Source organism: Chionomys nivalis, chromosome 10 (genome assembly GCF_950005125.1).
Source record: "Chionomys nivalis chromosome 10, mChiNiv1.1, whole genome shotgun sequence".
In the NCBI taxonomy this organism is placed as follows: Eukaryota; Metazoa; Chordata; class Mammalia; order Rodentia; family Cricetidae; genus Chionomys; species Chionomys nivalis.
Window position 1 is genome coordinate 49,079,041 of NC_080095.1, and position 17,709 is coordinate 49,096,749.

Here is a 17,709-nt window from a genome sequence, read left to right on the forward strand (position 1 = left end):
AAAACCAAAAGTCAACTTTCCAAATGAGAAGTGAGGCTAGGAAGCCACCAAGATGGATGAAGTTGAGGACAGCCTTAGAGACAAGGGACAGAGAGAACAAACTCCTACAGAAACAGTGTGGCTGCCCGCTAGGAGTCACATACGGTTACATACGTTAACATGTATGTTAATGAGAGTATCTGGCTGAGTGTTGGAATAGAACCTCAGACCTGCTCATTTTCCTAGGGAATGAACACACACACACACACACACACACGGCTGGAGAAGAGACAATGGGCATGATACTCAGGTGCCCCCAGATGGTAGTGTGCACACAGATGGATTCAAATGTGTCAGCCATTCAGATCTGCTTGTCTCCCCAGGGCTGTTTCCTCTCCCTTAAGAGGCTTAGCATCCCACCAACTCCTCGAATGCCCTGTTCTTGGGGAAGAAGAAAGAGTTCAAGTGTGTGTGTGTGTGTGTGTGTGTGTGTGTGAGAGAGAGAGAGAGAGAGAGAGAGAGAGAGAGAGAGAGAGAGATGTCTTTATACATCGTGCCCATAAAACATCAGAGTTAATCCACTTCCAGAGAAGCAGTCACATTACATCTGGTAGGTACCTCTAGACAAGTTTTAATAAGAGAAATGCCCCTTTCTGTTGGCTAAGGAGTAATTTGTAGTTAATGTCATTGTTGACTGGGTTTGAGAAGGTGAACAACTGCCTGGGGGCATGCATTTTGCAGGGTTAGTTACTGAGAAAGTAAAACATTAAAAATTTAAAGTCTCCTTCGGTTGAAGGATTGGCAACTACATCAAGGAGGAAGTGGCCTCAAATTGGGGAAGTATGGTCCTTCAGTCTCTTTCTGCAGAAAGAAGTCACATGCACGTGTGTCCATATTAGTGGCTGCTTTGCACTCGCGATGGTGGTGGCAGGGAGACAAATGTCTGGTGCTTGGCAGATGCATTTTGAAGCACTTCTACAACAAGATCACTGGTGATGGCTCACTCTCAGAAGTGGAGAACGGCCAGTGGAGGAGACTCCATTTCCTCTGAGCTAGCTGACTTCATCTGTCAAGCTGCTACCAGTGGAGGAGACTCCATTTCCTCTGAGCTAGCTGACTTCATCTGTCAAGCTGCTACTTCACCACTTAGATGCCTCACGCCGTTACTCTTAGCTGTATGTTATTTTTCCATATGCTGTTTGTAACAGTGTCCAGACTAAGTTACTATTCATTATAAGAAGAGAACTATTGGACAAAGATAACCCTGTCAGATGAGTTTCAATCAAGTTTCTCCCTGCGGCAGGGGGAGGGATCACAAAATGCCTCCCGTGAGGTCATCTCAATCAAGTTTCTCCCTGCGGCAGGGGGAGGGATCACAAAATGCCTCCTGTGAGGTCATCTACGAGAGTTACCCTGACCATAAACAAGGAGGCTTGTAGATGTATGTCTAACGAGTCCCCTTAATTCCTGCTTAATGGGACAAGTCTGTGTTCTAGACAAAGCTGAAGCAAAATAGGAAGTGTTTAGCTGTTGAAACTCATGGAGTTTCTTAATGAAAAGCAGAAGGTGCCTGCTGACAGGAGCACTCACCAACATGGCCCCTTCTAGCTCATCTAGAACAGAGGAAGAAAGAAAACACGAAGATTCGAAACACACGGCAGTTTAAGGCAAAATCCTGCACAGCGCATCCATCCTTGAACATGCAATTCAAGTGTGACCGTACCGCTTTCGCCAACTTCACGCCATGCTCGTAGGTGAGGGGCTTCTCTTTCATGTACAGGAGACGGGCCAAGGTTTTGGGGTCATCCCGGAGATCAATCTGGGACAAAGATACATTCACTATTTTTAGGCCTTCTCAGTTATTTTAAGTGGAGACATAAGATAGTCCCTTCCCTGTCAAGGTCTTTGGTGCTGCTGATGGTTCTTCAAGAAGTCAATATACTCACCCAAGCTATATCCGAGAGTGTGAAGTGATTCATTTTTATATTTATTTATTTATTTTTGGCACATGGATGTAGCAGGGTGGCCTTATACTTTCTTCTTCAAAGCATTTACCCTGGCTGCTGTGCCATCTGAAGTTTTGAATTTTCTCTTTCTTTCTAGAATTCACAGTGCACAGGTGCTAACCAGATGGCCTGGGGGCCTTGCAGTGATTAATTATTTGATTGTAACTTTGCAACTTATATCACTCATTATATAATACTTTTTCGTGGCTTTGGATCCATTCTTTTTTTTCCCTTTTTTGAATCAAATCTTGACCTTCAAAGGGATGGATATTTGCTCCCTGAGCCCTTTTCAACAGATAACAAATGGATTGAAGGGCTCTCACAGTTCAAGAGCAGAAACCCTCAAGAGGGACCTGCTTTGAAGGCAGCAGGTAATAGACTGGACAGTTTACTAAACATTGTGCTTGCTTTCAAATGTCACTGTGTATGTGGGCACATAGGGTTTGCTTCTTAAGGGAAGTCACAAGGTTGCGCTAGGACCCAACCCATTAGGACGATGCTTATACAAAGTCTTGGTGTTTCCATTTGCTTTTCTAGTTTCCTTCATCATTTGACTGGGTGTCTGTCTGTGCAGTGACTGAAGGACTCAAGTCACCCTGAGGGGTTTGATGTCCAGTTGTGTATGCTGGCAGCAGAATCAAAGCTTCTCATTACGGACAAACACTAATATTTGCAATTGAAGGTAAGTGACTTCTTTTAAACAAACAAACAAACAATAGTTATCTTTCAGAGCAGAAATGTGAATTGTACCCAGCAGTGTGGATAAGTGAGTTAGTTCTACGTTGTCTGTTTTTAAGAGAAAATACATATCCCCATCTGCCCATGTTGTTTTTAGAAAGCATTTTTCTTTTATTTATGGCTTTAAATTTTTCTTTTTGTCAAGTAGGATTCAACATGAGGACTCAGAAATAGGAGCACAAGAAGGAGGTTCAAAGGCCGGCAGCCATAACAAAGTCCTGACCTAGGAGCACTCATGCCCCTAGAACCAGCAAAGAACCAAACCCACTCAAACTACAGATGGTTCAGATATCCTCAACCAACAAGAGGAAATTTTTCTTGATGGAAATTCAAGCTGTAGAATTTCATCAGCTTCCAAATCCTTCCAAGGTGTTGACAATTCATCTATGTTGCTCTTACTATGTGTGTTTTGATGCCCCTGCTTCATTACTGCACTCAGGGCTGGAGAAGAGTGTCTGTTAAAAAATTTCTTTTATTAAAAAAAAATAAACTGTGAGGTTAATTTTAAACGCCAGCTCAAAACTTTCTGCTTCGTTTTAAATAGCTATATAACGTTTTCAACTAAATAACGACATACCTTCAGGACTTTCATTCAGGGATGCAATATCTCTGAGATTCTGTCCTGGTCTTTGGTGGAATACAGGTTTCACCTTTCACCCATCCCCTCCCAACCCTCCATCACCCTCATTTTAACCTGGGTCCCGATGAGCACGTAAGGCACATGAGGCATGCAGTCCTTCAGTTCCGGGACCCACTCCTCCTGGACGTTGTGATAAGAGGCGGGGTTTACGACAGAGAAGCAGATGAGAAACACATCGGTGTTGGGGTAGGAGAGTGGCCGCAGCTGGTTGTAGTCCTCCTGTGGGAAGAGCAGAGGAAGGTTGGTACAGGCTGAGTGCAGGGTCGGTGTGGTTCTTGGGATTCACGCAGTGGCGGGGCCACAGAAGCAGCTGGTAAGCCCGCCCTTCATTGTGCGCAGCGATCTCCTAGTTCCCATTTCAGAGCAACTTAAAAAATAGTAAACAGCTTTATTGAGGTACAATTTACATATCATAATGTCTACACACTCATTTCTCCTTTAAACTGCATGTTAGATAAAGTATAGCCATCGTGTTTTGTTACGCTGCAGTTAAGGGAGCAAGCCCATCCGTCTCCTCACTTGGTTACTGATTTTACCAATGACAGTTCCTAAAATCTACCCCTCTGGCACTTTCCTAACATACTGCTGCTCACCTCTGGCTGTAGTTCTGTGCTGTGAATGGTAGCGTCTAGAATTATTCATCCTCCCTAATGGTACCCCTATCTCCCCACTTCCTGCCCCTTCTTGTCCCAGGTACCGTCAGCTCTGCTTCCTGGCTTCAGAAACTCTCCCCTTTAAACAGTACAATTAGCAGGGATATGTGTAGTTAGTTCTCCTGGGACACAAAAATTGCATCGCCTGGAACATGTATTTAAATGACTGCCAGGTCATTGACTCACTCGTCTTCTATTAAACAACTGTAGATTGTTTTCAAATTTAATGCAGAGTAGACTAACATACAAAGCAAAGCATCGTTGCTAAATGAGATACATTTGTTGAAGAAATATGTTTGGGATTTGTTTGTAAATTGACCTGAGTGCGATGGTGTGGTTGTCCCCCCCCCCTTTTTTTGCCAGTTGTTTAGTTGCCAAAGGAGTTTTGGTAACACTTAGCCAATAGTAACGTATGTTCAGACATGTTTTAGTTTTACTTATATATGTATCCATATACTATCCCATGTATCACACGCGTGTCAATACAGTGGTATCCCATATAGGCACATGTTCCATGTACAAGTGGCAGATGCCAGGGAGCCTTATCCTTTGGGCATAGTGTGGTTCTTCCCATCTCCCCAGAGAAGTTGTGGCTACAGAGAGCTCCTTGCCCACAGCTTTCCTGTGTCTGTTTACTACAGTGACTTTTATCAGGGTCCTGGTGCAGGCTAAGACCTGCATGTGAAGAGACCGTGGGTCATCATCTGTCACCCTCACAACATTCGATGTCCTTCTCAGACTGCCATAAATAGACCAGGGACCAGGTTTATGAGATGTTCTCATTCTCTACCTATGCTCTGTCCACAAATAATTTTATGAAGGAGGGTGACTCATTGTAAAAAGCGGGGTTTAGGGGCTGGAAAGATAGCTCAGTGTTTAGGCTCTTCCAGAGGACCGGGGTCAATGCCCAGACCCCATAAGACAGCTCCCAAAAGCTTGCTATTCCCGTTCTAGGGTATACAGCGCCCTCTTCTGGCCTCCCTGGGCATAGGCACATAAATGGAGCATTGGGCTGGGTATGGAAGCATCCTGTACTGTACAGGTGCTGGCCTGGAGTAGAGAAAGCTTATCTGCATGTAGCACCAGCATCTTCATCATCAGACCATGAGGCTTGGGACCCTCAACAAGGACCAGGCACCATGCAAGAAGGATGTACACAATCTCTTGGGGTTTTCCCGGAAGCACTAAACAGATGGCACAATCGTATGCATTTCACACAGGAGGAGATCAAGGAGCAGGGCCACCAAGTCACTGAATACCCAAAGGAAGCATTTTGCATGTTTTCAGACCTAGGTTTTGATTTGGACTGCTATTGCCTTATCTCAGGATTTTAGATGACAGATTACAGCTTTTTTTTTTTTTTTTTTGGCTTGTGTGTAGGTTAACGTGTGACTCCACTGTATAGGTTTATGTGTTCGTGCATTTTTTGATAGCATTGGCTCCAAATTGCCACAAGGTGGCAGAAGACACTGTATATTTAAAATCTCAAGTCTTCTGCCTGCTGCCAGCAACCAAACCAAAACAATTGGTTTAGCCTCAGAACCAGGCAAGGGAGGAGCGGATAACTGGTGGTCTGAAAGGATAGAGTTTATTTAGTGCTTGATCTGCGAGCCATTGATTATAATACTGCTTAGATGATGGGAAAGCCAGGGAGGTAAGAGGTGTGTTCAGTTGCTCTCCAGGCAAAGGAGGATTTTGGGTGGTGTGAGCTTGCTCTGGGCTCAGGGCTCTGGGCTCTCGGTTTCTTTGCTGTAGGGACTTTAGTCCTGCTGTGTAAGTCCATGTAAAGGGAGCGATTACTCACTGGGTGTGTGGCACTGTCAAGGATGTCGTATGAGCTGGATAAGGTGATTAAGAGCTGGAAATCAAGTTGAGGAAGGAATGAAAAGACAAAAACAATTCCATGTAGGTGACCGGTGACAGAAGTTTCTCTGTCTCTTTTAGTTATTCTGAGAGGGTAGAGCATTTATCTGACTGAACTGGAAAATTCCAGTGCTAAATCTGGAAGAGCCTCTAGACCTGAGTTAGTATAGTAATTTCCGAAGGCTGGTCCCCAGGCCAGCAGTACAGCTCCTTCAGACTACATACTCCCAGACGTCCCAAGCTTAAACTCATGGGGCGCTGAGCCCCACATGGCTCTGCCAGCCTGGCACAGTTCTGTTGCAGCTCATTTCCCAGGGCTCAGGTTACCATTCTTTCCCCTGCCACCAGCCATACAGCTCTCAGACTGGAACATCCAATAGATTTCAACAGGGCTGGAGAGAGAAACATCTCTCAAAGTAGGTCTATGCCTGGCTGGGAGGAGCCTGCCACCTGGTTGTGGCTGTGGTTAGGAACTATGGCAGAAATCCAGAATTAATAAAAAAGAACTCCGGGTTTGGCGATGTGAGGAGGTTGGGAGTTTGAATTCATACCCACTGATGACTTGAAACATGCCTGGACTGTGTAGGTTATGGTCACATTCCTGAAGATGATGTCGCTCAGCCGCGAGGAGGGCTAAATGGTCCTAATGGCATTGAGGCCCCTTCTAATACTGAAAATGAATCTTGGCAACAGGCGCTTGTGCGCTTCGTGAAGAGACAATGTGTTCATCTATAAAATCCACTTTGTGTGCTTTGGAGGGCTAAGCTGGATGCAAGGGGACTTGGACCAGGGCAGGGAAGGTTGCGATTTGGGACTGTGGAGGTTTTTGAGTACTCGCTACCCACTGCCCCTCAAAGGCAAGCAAGGGTTCAGGTCAGAGGTGGATCTGGGGCTGTCAAGTGTGGGCACTGTGGATGGTTATTTCAAAGGTTCTGAGGAACACTCAGCACAGACTGGCTGATCATCTGGGCCCCAAATACATTCACGAGCAGCTGTGTCACGAAGGGACAGTGATGGAACCATGAAGCCATTAGTTCTCCTTGCATTTGGATCACTGGAAACTCATTGCACAGTGGAATTCTGCTCAGCCCCTGGTCTGGAGTGATGCCTAGAATGCGCATGTTTGGTGAGTGCCCAGGGGCTGCTCTCTGTGTATCAAGGAGAACAGCATTGAGTTCTGCCATCTGCCTCAGACTCACAAGAGGCTGGGAATAGAATTCTGCTTTTTTTCAAAGGTCATGGTCAATAAGACAAAACGGCAGCCTACAGAATGGGAAAAGATCTTCACCAACCCCACATCAGACAGAGGTCTGATCTCCAAAAATGACTCAAGAAATTGGTCATCAAAAGAACAAATAACCCAATAAAAAATGGAATACAGACCTAAACAGAGAACTCTCAACAGAGGAATCTAAAATGGCTGAAAGACACTTAAGGAAATGGTCAACATCCTTAGTCATCAGAGAAATGCAAATCAAAACAACTCTGAGATTCCATCGTACACCTGTAAGAATGGCCAAGATCAAAATCACCGATGACAACTTAGGCTGGAGAGGTTGTGGGGAAAGGGGCACACTCCTGCATTGCTGGTGGGAATGCAAGATGGTACAGCCCTTTGGATGTCAATGTGGCGATTTCTCAAAAAATTAGGAAACAATCTTCCTCAAACCCAGTAATACCACTTTTGGGTATATATTCAAAGGATACTCAATCATGCCACAAGGACATGTGCTCAACTATGTTCATAGCAGCATTGTTTGTCATAGCCAGAACCCGGAAACAACCTAAATGTTTCTGGACGGAAGAATGGATAAGGAAAATGTGGTACATTTACACAATGGAGTACTGCACATAAGAGAAAAATAATGACATCTTGAAATTTTCAGGCAAATGGATGGATCTAGAAAACATAATATTGAGTGAGGTAACCCAGACACAGAAAGACAATTATCACATTACAGGTGCTCACTCATAAGTGATTTTTAAACATAAAGCAAAGAAAACCAGCCTGCAAATCACAATCCCAGAGAACCTAGACAACAACAAGGACCTTAAGAGAGACATGCATAGATCTAGTCTACATGGGAAGTAGAAAAAGACAAGATCTCCTGAGTAGATTGGGAGCATTGAGAGCAAGGGGACCATGAGAAAGGGTTGAAGGGGAGGGGAGAGGCAGGGAGGGGAGTAGAGAAAAATGTAGAGCTCAAAAAAATCAATAAATTCTTTTTTTTTTTTCTGTGTGAGCTGCCTGACATTTAGCCCAGGGTTGTCAGCACCAGGCTTGCTTTCATATTCTCCCTATAAGTCAAGCTTGACTTGGAAAGCCGAACAGGGTGGGAGCGCAGGATGTTGCCCAAGAGCATGACGAGTAGAGACGAACTCAAAGGATTCAAGTCCCTACCTAGCTTGTGACTGCACTTTAGTGTAGTTTGGGCTGAGTTCACTTTGCCCACTTTCTTTCTCTGTGAAGTGTAAATGCGAGACTATGATGCTGTCTGTGTGACTCCCTGGGACGGTGCTTTGGCTGCAGCGAGAACTGAATGATGAGGAGAAAGGGATCCACCCCTCATCCAAAGCCAGCAGCAGCTGCAGTTCCTGGAACCCTAGCCCCTGCCCTTCCTGGACAGCAGAGATGACTCTGAAATTCATTTTTCTCAACTAAGCAGTAATGAAATCCAAATGTTTGAACCTTATTGCATCTTGTAGTCAGTGTCCTTCATCTTCATTTTTCTTGATTAGGGGAAAGGTAAGAATGGATCCCAAAATTAGTTTTACCAATAGCCCATCACATGGGCAGCAGTCTCCAGAGAGCCCACTCCTAGAAACCACTGAGATACATGGGGCGAGAAAGTTCGAGTTGCTCACGGAGAGGAAAACATTTACTCTGAGGTTTTAGGCAAACTTTCCACCCCGTGCTCCAGATGGCCCCCTTGGCTCAGCCAATAGCAAAGAGGAAGTCTCATGCGCTTCCAAGTGGACCAGGGGTTGCCATTAATGAGCCCCAGCTGCACGTCCTGAAGACGAAGCCCTGAGGGGGAACAGGAGCTGCAGCTACTAGGCCAGTGTGGTCTTCCTGTTCCCACAGTCACTGGTGGCAGCTGAGCTGCTGTGGGCTGTGGTTTGGCAGTGAGAGATACCATCCTGTGCTCACGGTGCGCAGGCCGCCTCTGGTCTCGAGAGGACCCGGGCTCGCTCTCTGATGAGAAACGAGAGGGTGGTCCCTGGCTCCTGACTGCCGGGTCCACTCATTCCTCCTGGCAGTGATGCTGACCACCACTTCCGCTAGTGCTTGCTGCCTTTGAGATGCAACCACGGAGAGTGAGGACTGAGAGCTGGCTTTGCTCATGTCACCACTGGGAAGACCGCGAGATGTCATACTGGCTGATCCACTGGAGGGGCAGAGGACGCCTGGCTCTGAGCACTGGCCTGGGACAAGCCTCTCCCGCACAGTTCCTCAGGCTATGAGTGCTCAGGCTTAGCGGACGCCTTGCCACTCTGGCATCAGGCTTTTCTCTTTATTTCTCATGGCACACGCTGAACAAGCCAGCTGGGCATGCTGTCCTTCTTAGTCTCTTCCTGTAGCTGAGCCAGAAATCTGAGCACAGGAGGCACTTTCAGAGAAACTGTGAGCAATCCTTGACGAGGAGTCTGAGCCGCACAGGTGAGTTGGCTTGACCTCAAGAGACTAGGCTGAGGGCTGGCCTTATTGCTTGCCTGGTGATCTGAGTGGTAAGCGCTTTATTAACCTAATGTTTGTTTTTTTTTCTGGTGGCTTTTTTTTTTTCTTCTTCAAGACAGGGGTTTCTCTGACTGGCCTGGAGCTCATGCTGTGGATCAGGCTGGTCTTGACCTCAGAAATCTGCCTGCTTCTGCCTCCCGAGTGCTGGGATTAAATGCATGTGCCATCACTGCCTGGCCCTAGTTTTTGAAATTTCATCTGACTGGATTCTGAAGATTTTTTTTTTTCTTCAAAGGGCTCTACTCAAAGCCCAAATGATAGTTTGTCTCAGAGGTCTGGGAAGGAAGCTAGCTTCCATGTGCTGGCAGCATATACATGATTTCATTAGAAACCATCTTCATCTGTGAGTTGGAGGCCAAACTGGTCTACAGAGCTAGGTCTAGAATAGCCAAGGCTACCAAAGAGACCCTGTCTCGAAAAACCAACCAAGCAAAACCAAAACAAACCATCTTCAACAGAAGCTTGACTGAGTTGTGAAACCCTGAGGGGAGTCTTGAGCCTGTCTTTGACACAGCCATATTAGAGGCCGCATGGTAGAGGAAAGCTGGCTAAACAATTTTGCTCAGGGTTGCCTTCAAGGGTGGGGATAACAAATTCCTCTCACCCAGCCTTTCAGAATGAGTTTGCTTTTTCTTCTTTTAATTCCTTTTTAAAATTAATATTTATTGAGCTCTACATTTTTCTCTGTTCCCCTCCCTGCCTCTCCTCTCCCCCCTTCAACCCTCCCCCAAGGTCCCCATGCTCCCAATTTACTCAAGAGATCTTGTCTTTTTCTACTTCCCATGTAGATTAGATCTATGTAAGTCTCTCTTAGAGTCTACATTGCTGTCTAGGTTCTCTGGGGTTGTGATTTGTAGGCTGGTTTTCTTTGCTTTATGTTTAAAAATCACTTATGATTGAGTATATGTGATAATTGCCTTTCTGGGTCTGGGGTACCTCACTCAAAATAATGTTTTCTAGCTTCATCCCTTTGCCTGCAAAATTCAAAATGTCATTATTTTTTTCTGCTGTGTAGTACTCCATTGTGTAAATGTACCACATTTTCCTTATCCATTCTTCAGTCCAGGGGCATTTAGGTTGTTTCCGGGTTCTGGTTATGACAAACAAAGCTGCTATGAACATAGTTGAGCACATGTCCTTGTGACACAATTGAGCATCCTTTGGATATATACCCAAAAGTGGTATTGCTGGGTCTTGAGGAAGGCTGTTTCCTAATTTTCTGAGAAATCACCACACTGACACCCAAAGGGGCTGAACCAGCTTACATTCCCACCAGCACTGCAGAAGTGTTCCCTTTTCCCCCACAACCTCTCCAGCATAAGTTGTCATCAGTGATTTTGATCTTGGCCATTCTTACAGGTGTAAGATGGAATCTCAGAGTTGTTTTGATTTGCATTTCTCTGATGACTAAGGATGTTGACCATTTCCTTAAGTATCTTTCAGTCATTTTAGATTCCTCTGTTGAGAGTTCTGTGTTTAGGTCTGTACTCCATTTTTTTAAATTGGATTATGTGTTCTTTTGGTGTCCAATTTCTTGAGTCTTTGTATATTTTGGAGATCAGACCTCTGTCTGATGTGGGGTTAGTGAAGATCTTTCCCCATTTTTAGCTGTCGTTTTGTCTTGTTTTGCTTTACAGAAGCTTTTCAGTTTCAGGAGGTCCCATTTATTAATTGTTTCTCTCAGTGTCTGTGCTGCTGGGTATATTTAGGAAGTGGTTCCCTGTGCTAATGTGTTCAAGTGTACTTCTCAGAGTTTACTTCTTGAGTTGTTTCCATAACCCCCATCTCCAGTGCACAGTTAGCTCAGGACAAAGATTTATTTCTTTGGTGCACTTGTGGTTCTGGGGTTATTGATATGCTTCGAGGTCATTTCTCTTGCCTTATTTAGTAATAGACTCAACAGGTAATTTTTAGTTAGTTGTCAGTGTTCTTCAGCCTTGAAACTTCAGGAAGATTTGCTAGTATCACTGGAGGGGGAGATGATTTTACTTAGAATGGGGACTGGGACTTTTGGGACATGCCTTTTGGGATGGCTGTTCTTGGTTGTCAAATGACTGCATTTGGAATTAACTAAAGCCCAAGTGACTGGATACACCTGTGAGGGATTTTTCTTATCTAAACCATTGGAAGTGGGGAGATCCACCTTTAATCTGGGCCACTCCTTCTCCTGGCAGAACATATGAAGACATGGGAGAAGGAAGCTTGCTCTCTGCCCGCTGTCTCTCACCCTTACTGATAAGTCCATTCCTTCAGTGGCATCAGAGCCTACATCTTCAGGATTTCAGCACATAATGGAGACAGTTGATACATCGAGCCTCATGGACTGAAAAAACTACTGGATTTTGGACTTTCCATAGTCATTGTTGGACTAGCTGGACCACAGCCTGTAAGTCATATTATTAAATCTCTCTCTCTCTCTCTCTCTCTCTCTCTCTCTCTCTCTCTCTCTCTCTCTCACACACACACACACACACATGTATATGTGTATATATGTGTGTGTATTACACATATTATACACAGGTGAGTTGGCCTGACCTAAAGAGACTATTTCGGAAGACTGGCCTTATTGCTTGCCTGGTGATCTGAGGGGTAAAACCTTTACTAACCCAATGTTTGATTTTTTTTTATCCTATCAGCTCTATTTCTCCAGGAAACCCGGACTAATACATCTTCTAAATTAAATTTGTTGTGAAGCTCTTTTGGCTAATTTGTAGAGGTAGTTATTTTGTTGGAGACATTCTTCAGCCACTAAAGACTTAAATCCCTTAACTTGGAGCCAGGATCTAAGGTCCTGCATTTGTTTCTGCCGTGTTTTGTAAGACAGGGTCTCAGGTAGCCCAGGATGGCCTTGTACTTCCTATGTAGCTGAGGATGACTTTGAACTTCTGACCCTGCCGCTTCAGTCTTCCCAAGCACCATCTGCATTTCTAAGATGCTCCATGTACAAGCTATGTCAGCGGACAGCACTTTAATGACAGTCCCTAGATCGGTGGCTCGGAAAGTGTGCTGTCCAGAGCAGCAGCAACAGAAACCTATCATACATGCAAATTCTCGGGACCCACCCTGGACTTGAAGCATTGGGAGCTTTGGCGTGTGGCCCCATGGCTGGTTTTTAACAAGCTCTGGGTGGTTCCGGTGCATGCTCAAGTTTGGGAATCGCTGGTCCAGGAGGCGAACGACAGTCTATCCTCCGCTGGAACACGTCCCTGTATTTCAAAATCTTCCATGGCTGAAAGGCCTCCCTTGAGCCTCAACTCAAACCTTTATGATTAATTACCTCAAGTTCTTTCAGGATTTCTTAAAATTACCTTCTAAAGTTCTTAATCACAGAACCTGAGGCCCAGAAGGAACCTTTAGATGTGTCCTGATTTCCCATATCCATGCTCCCCCTGTGAACCTTGTCTGTCCGGAGATTTCAAAATAAGTGGAGGAAAGCAATAAGGTGAAAATTAAGTGGAAGAAATAGCGTGAATCTACTTGTTACTATATTTTACAGCGTTCCTCACCCTGTGTCAGAGGTTTTGGTCATCCTTTGCTTCAATTTGAAGTTTAATGGTATTTTCACAATATATTAAAGGTATTTTCACAACATATTAAAGGTATTTTCATAATATATTATCATTTCCAATTACCCTAGTGTTTTTTTAAAGGATAGAGTAAGAAATAATAACTCAGCTCTACAGGAGCTTTTAAACGGTTTTATTGGGTGTGGATTGAAATAGAGATCGAGGGATATTGTTGTTGAGGCAATTATATATAGGAACCAACAGTTCCTGTGGATCACAACAGAAGTAGGGGGAGAGCCGAATGGCAAGGACTTCCAGAATTTTCTGAGAAGGCAAGGGGACAGAGCAGTTTCCAAGTGTGAAAGAGCCCTTTCTGTACAGAGCTTTGCACACTGGAGTCTATGGACCTTACACACTGGGGTTGTCATGTACAGATGAATAGAGACAGCCCACTGAGCACATGACTGAGTTAGAGTAGGCAGTTTCAGCCCCTGAATCCATGCGCCTTGTTGGCTGGGATGTTTTCTGCTAGGAGCTGCATTCTCTTGTATCAGAGGACACAGAGTGACTTTTCCACTTGAATAGCTAGGGGCATATGTTTTTCCTTGTTCTGTTTCTGTTTCTTGATATTGATGAGGTCACCCTACTCCCTAATTCTGACAGTGGTTTTCCAAGTCACCTGACCACAGGTGGAATCTGGAGGGTCCTGGAAAGGAGCCTTGTGTCTGATGCTAGACTATCCCCGCCTCCTGCTCTGGCTGTAAAACGACAGCTTTGATGTCTCACATACACTTGGTGGTGGTCCTTGCACACACACACTGAAAACCTTGAAGAGATCCTATTTATTTATTTTCTAATAGAGAGCTTTCAAGTTGACAAAATGACATATCTCCAGATAATTGTGAGAAAAGGCCTTGACAAATGCATAGCTATTAACAATTACCAAGAAATTCACAGTGGGAAAGATCACGGTCAAATATTCACTCCAAAGGACTTAAGCTGTATAAATTTGGACTGACTGAACAACCCGCTGGTTTTGACCTAAATAAATGATTCAAGACATATGGTAACAGGCTTTATCCAAGAAATTAGGCCACAGCCATCCATGGCTCCTTCATATCCCCTTCTCCACCAGGCAAACTTCTAACCCTAGATGTTTTCCACAGCTCTGTGTGAAGTGGGGAAAAGGCGGTTACCCAGTATTTTCACCCAAGGACAGCCATGTGCAGGTTCGCTGTTGGGGTTCAAGTCCATGCTCTTCCAGTCTCAAGCCCAAAGAAACCCTTGTGACAGAATCAGAGTATCTGGGGAATCGTAGGAAACTTTGAGTCGCTTTCCAGTGGTTTGGGATTGACCTTCATCTGTGGGATGCATTCAGACCCTTGTTTTCCTTTTAGTCCTTAACCCATCATATCCCCCGACCCCAATCTCTTTTTGAGACTTTTCATAGCTCATTAAGGTAAATCAAATAAAGGATAAACAAAGAAAATAGCAAGGGGAAAAAGGTTAAAGCTACAATTTGATGAACAGGATGTGGAACAGGGTTGGGTTGGAGACAATTGAAAATCTTGGCTAGAAATATTACTTTGTTACTTTGAGTATTGGTGGTTTTGCAGTGTTGGTCATATCATCAGTGATTTAGGTTTTTATAGTTATATATATCAATATTTTAAAGTTAAGAATGTGCATTTAGTTGTCGTTTGGGTAGAGTATGTACCAGCCCCCAATGATGAGAATGGGAGATGCCCATGCTGTTAGCTCCTGCGTGATAAGCCAAATGGACCATGGTTTCTCCTACACCCCTTTCTTCCCCCAACCCTTAATGAATGAAGACAGTGAGCTCATACCTGTCCTGCGGTGTCGTACAGTCCAAGCAAGTGCTGCTTGCCTCCCACTGTCACGGTCACTAGGGGAGAAGAGAAGAGAATTCATTAACGAGGCTTCAATCGGTAGACTGTCTCATGCCAGCATCTCTCTAGGCAGGGAGGCTGAGCATATGTCTCATTGGTGTGTGTTCTAAACCAAGTTGACAGCATAGTTTCCAAATGAAAGAGAACCTTGGGCTGCAGTGACAGCAGATGGTCGGAGCCAACTCCAAATCTCTCAATGGAGACGTCTATTTTTGGTGTTACTCGAGTACTCTCTAGGCTATTGGCCTTTACTGGGCTCCGCAATGCTAAGCCCCTGAAGAAAAAGATGCTAAGTCCTTCTCTAGCTAGGTTATTGCCATCTTTACTGTGAGTTTCCTTTCAGGATAGAGTCAGGTAATTAGAAACCTCTGTGTTCTTTGGGCCGAGGAAATGGCTCAGTTGGTAAGGCGCCCACTGTGCAAACATGGAGACTTGACTTGGAATCTCCAGAACCCATTCAAAATGGCCAGGCATCTGTACCTGGCCTCACAGGTACTTATGTGAGCATCTGTACATGAGTACAGGGAATGGAAAGAGATAGGCACTGGACCTCACTGGCCAGTCAGTACAGCCAATTGGTGAGCACTAATTTCAGTAAGACATCTTGTCTCCAAAGAAAAACTGGAGAGAGTCACCAAGGAAGACATCAGACACCAACCTCTGACCTCTGCTCCACACATGGGTACCTGCACACACATATATGTGCATGCATATGCACCTGACCATATACTACACACACACACACACACACACACACACACACACACACACATACACACACGAAATCTGTTGTTAATCCAACTTTGAGATATTAATAAAATCCAGGTGCTGCCTGGGCCTGCGCTTTTGGGTATGTGACTTCACATACCGACAGGGTTAGATTTGCCCAGCAGGCTTGATGCCTCGCCAAGCAATTGTGCCCAAAGTGAGGAGTGATGTGGAAATACCAGCCGCTCCACACATGTCTGGAAATAACATCAAGTCTCAAGTTGCTGCTCACCCGAGAGGGACCAGATTGAACTCAGGAGGGATACGGTTCTCTTGGCGAGTGGGAAGAGCAAGGCTAAACGTCCAGAAAATCCAAATCTCTGCTGGGTACTAGGGAAGCCTGTGTATAGCAAGAGCCCTCCCCCCAAGCTGGTTAAAAAACGAGCAGTGACAAAGTAAAAGTGGGCTTGACCCCTCTGCCATCAGCTGCACAGGAAATGAAGGGTGACTGGGTGGTGGCTAATGTGTCAGCCTCTTTCCCTAGCCAGCTGCTCAGGGTGACTGACTCGGTGCCGATTTTTACTTTGATTTATTTTCAGGTCGATGGGCATCGTGTGTGTGTGAGAACATTTCCTAATGCCGCTCTTTGCAAAGCACCTGTTTGAAAGGCAGAGTCTCCCCAGATACCGGGGACTGTTTTTCTAATCTACTCGGATTCACGTGTTCAGTTTCATAACATGACTGCAGCCAGATGTGCTTCTTATCATGTGTTTTTCAACGCCAAACTCAGCTCTACGAAATCCTCATGGTTAACACTGACAAGCATGGGTTGGGGCGCTTAAATATTTTCACTTCTGTCCCAATGTCAGGCTAGCAATGGAAATAGGGGTGCCAAGAGCCCTTTGTCCTGTTTTACTTCCTCCTTTGTGCCCATTAGCAGAAGACAGCCTAGACTGAGGTTCCTAAATGGTTTCTTTAATGACCAATTGGTTACCTAGTCATGGATCAAGAATGGATGGAAGAAATCCAGCTATTACAACATGGAATTTCCTGCCACGGGTGAGCCGGGTACATGGAGGTCAGGGCTGCTGTTCATGAGATCCTGTGCACTGCTCCGTGACCCACAGGCCCAGGGCTAATAGGGGGCAAGTCGTAGGAGCTGAGCCATCTCAGAGGCCACAGTGAGTACTGCAAACACTCCTAAGCAGTGTCTGTGACCTTTGTCACTGGAGCCCTGCAGGCCAAGCTTTCATTGCCCCCCTTTTCTTAGAGAACAGCCCTCCCCTGTAGCCCCCTTTCCTTCAGAGGCCGCATCCTTTTCTCCTTGGCAGCTGGGACTCCAGGACACTTCACCAGGCCCAAGACAATTGTGAGCAAGGAAGGCTGAGCCAGGAGCTGAGAGTCTACATAGGGTCTTCTCCCCTCTTCTTGCCTTTCTCTTCTCCAGTGATCTGCAGGCTTCCTGGAGTGAGCTCAGAACTGGAAACAGACAGACTAGATGCAGACCCACCTGCCCAGAACAAGCGAAAGGCATAACCATGCTCAGTGTAGCGTACTTATGCCCGGGTAACACAGAGGGCTGGGAGCATGGCTTAGTGGGCATGCTTTTGCACACTCTGCTGGCATTTGGTCAGAGGAGATTTCCTGGGGGAGATGTCTAAGCTGAGTCTGCAACGATGGTGCTGACTTTTCCCAGGCTGTTGTGGCTCCCTTACTCAGCCTTTATTCTGAAGGCTTTTTTCACACTCTCAAAAGTCCTTTGGCTGAGGAAATGGAAAGAAAAAGAATGAAGAGAATTTCCCTGGGTTAAAGCCAAATGGTGGTACAGGATAGGGGAGGATACTGCTGTTGGCGTGGAAACAGGGTGAGTTTTCAGGATTGCTGTCAGTAGCTCTGTGAGCCCTGCTGGAGGGATGCTAAAAGCAGGACTTAGAGCTTGTGTCTCTGTCTTTGAGACTCACTTTTGT

At 45.3% G+C, this 17,709-nt stretch overlaps 1 protein-coding gene across 1 annotated transcript in view; it reads right to left on the reverse strand.

Moving 5' to 3' along the window:
* Positions 1 to 17,709, reverse strand: part of Rhoj (ras homolog family member J) — an 80,760-nt gene that overhangs the window by 5,869 nt on the left and 57,182 nt on the right. The window contains exons 2-4 of the mRNA XM_057782786.1: positions 14,972 to 15,030; positions 3,418 to 3,582; positions 1,703 to 1,798 (exon numbers count right to left, since the gene is read on the reverse strand). Of these exons, the coding sequence (XP_057638769.1) occupies positions 1,703 to 1,798; positions 3,418 to 3,582; positions 14,972 to 15,030 (320 nt within the window). The remainder of the gene's footprint in view (positions 1 to 1,702; positions 1,799 to 3,417; positions 3,583 to 14,971; positions 15,031 to 17,709) is intronic.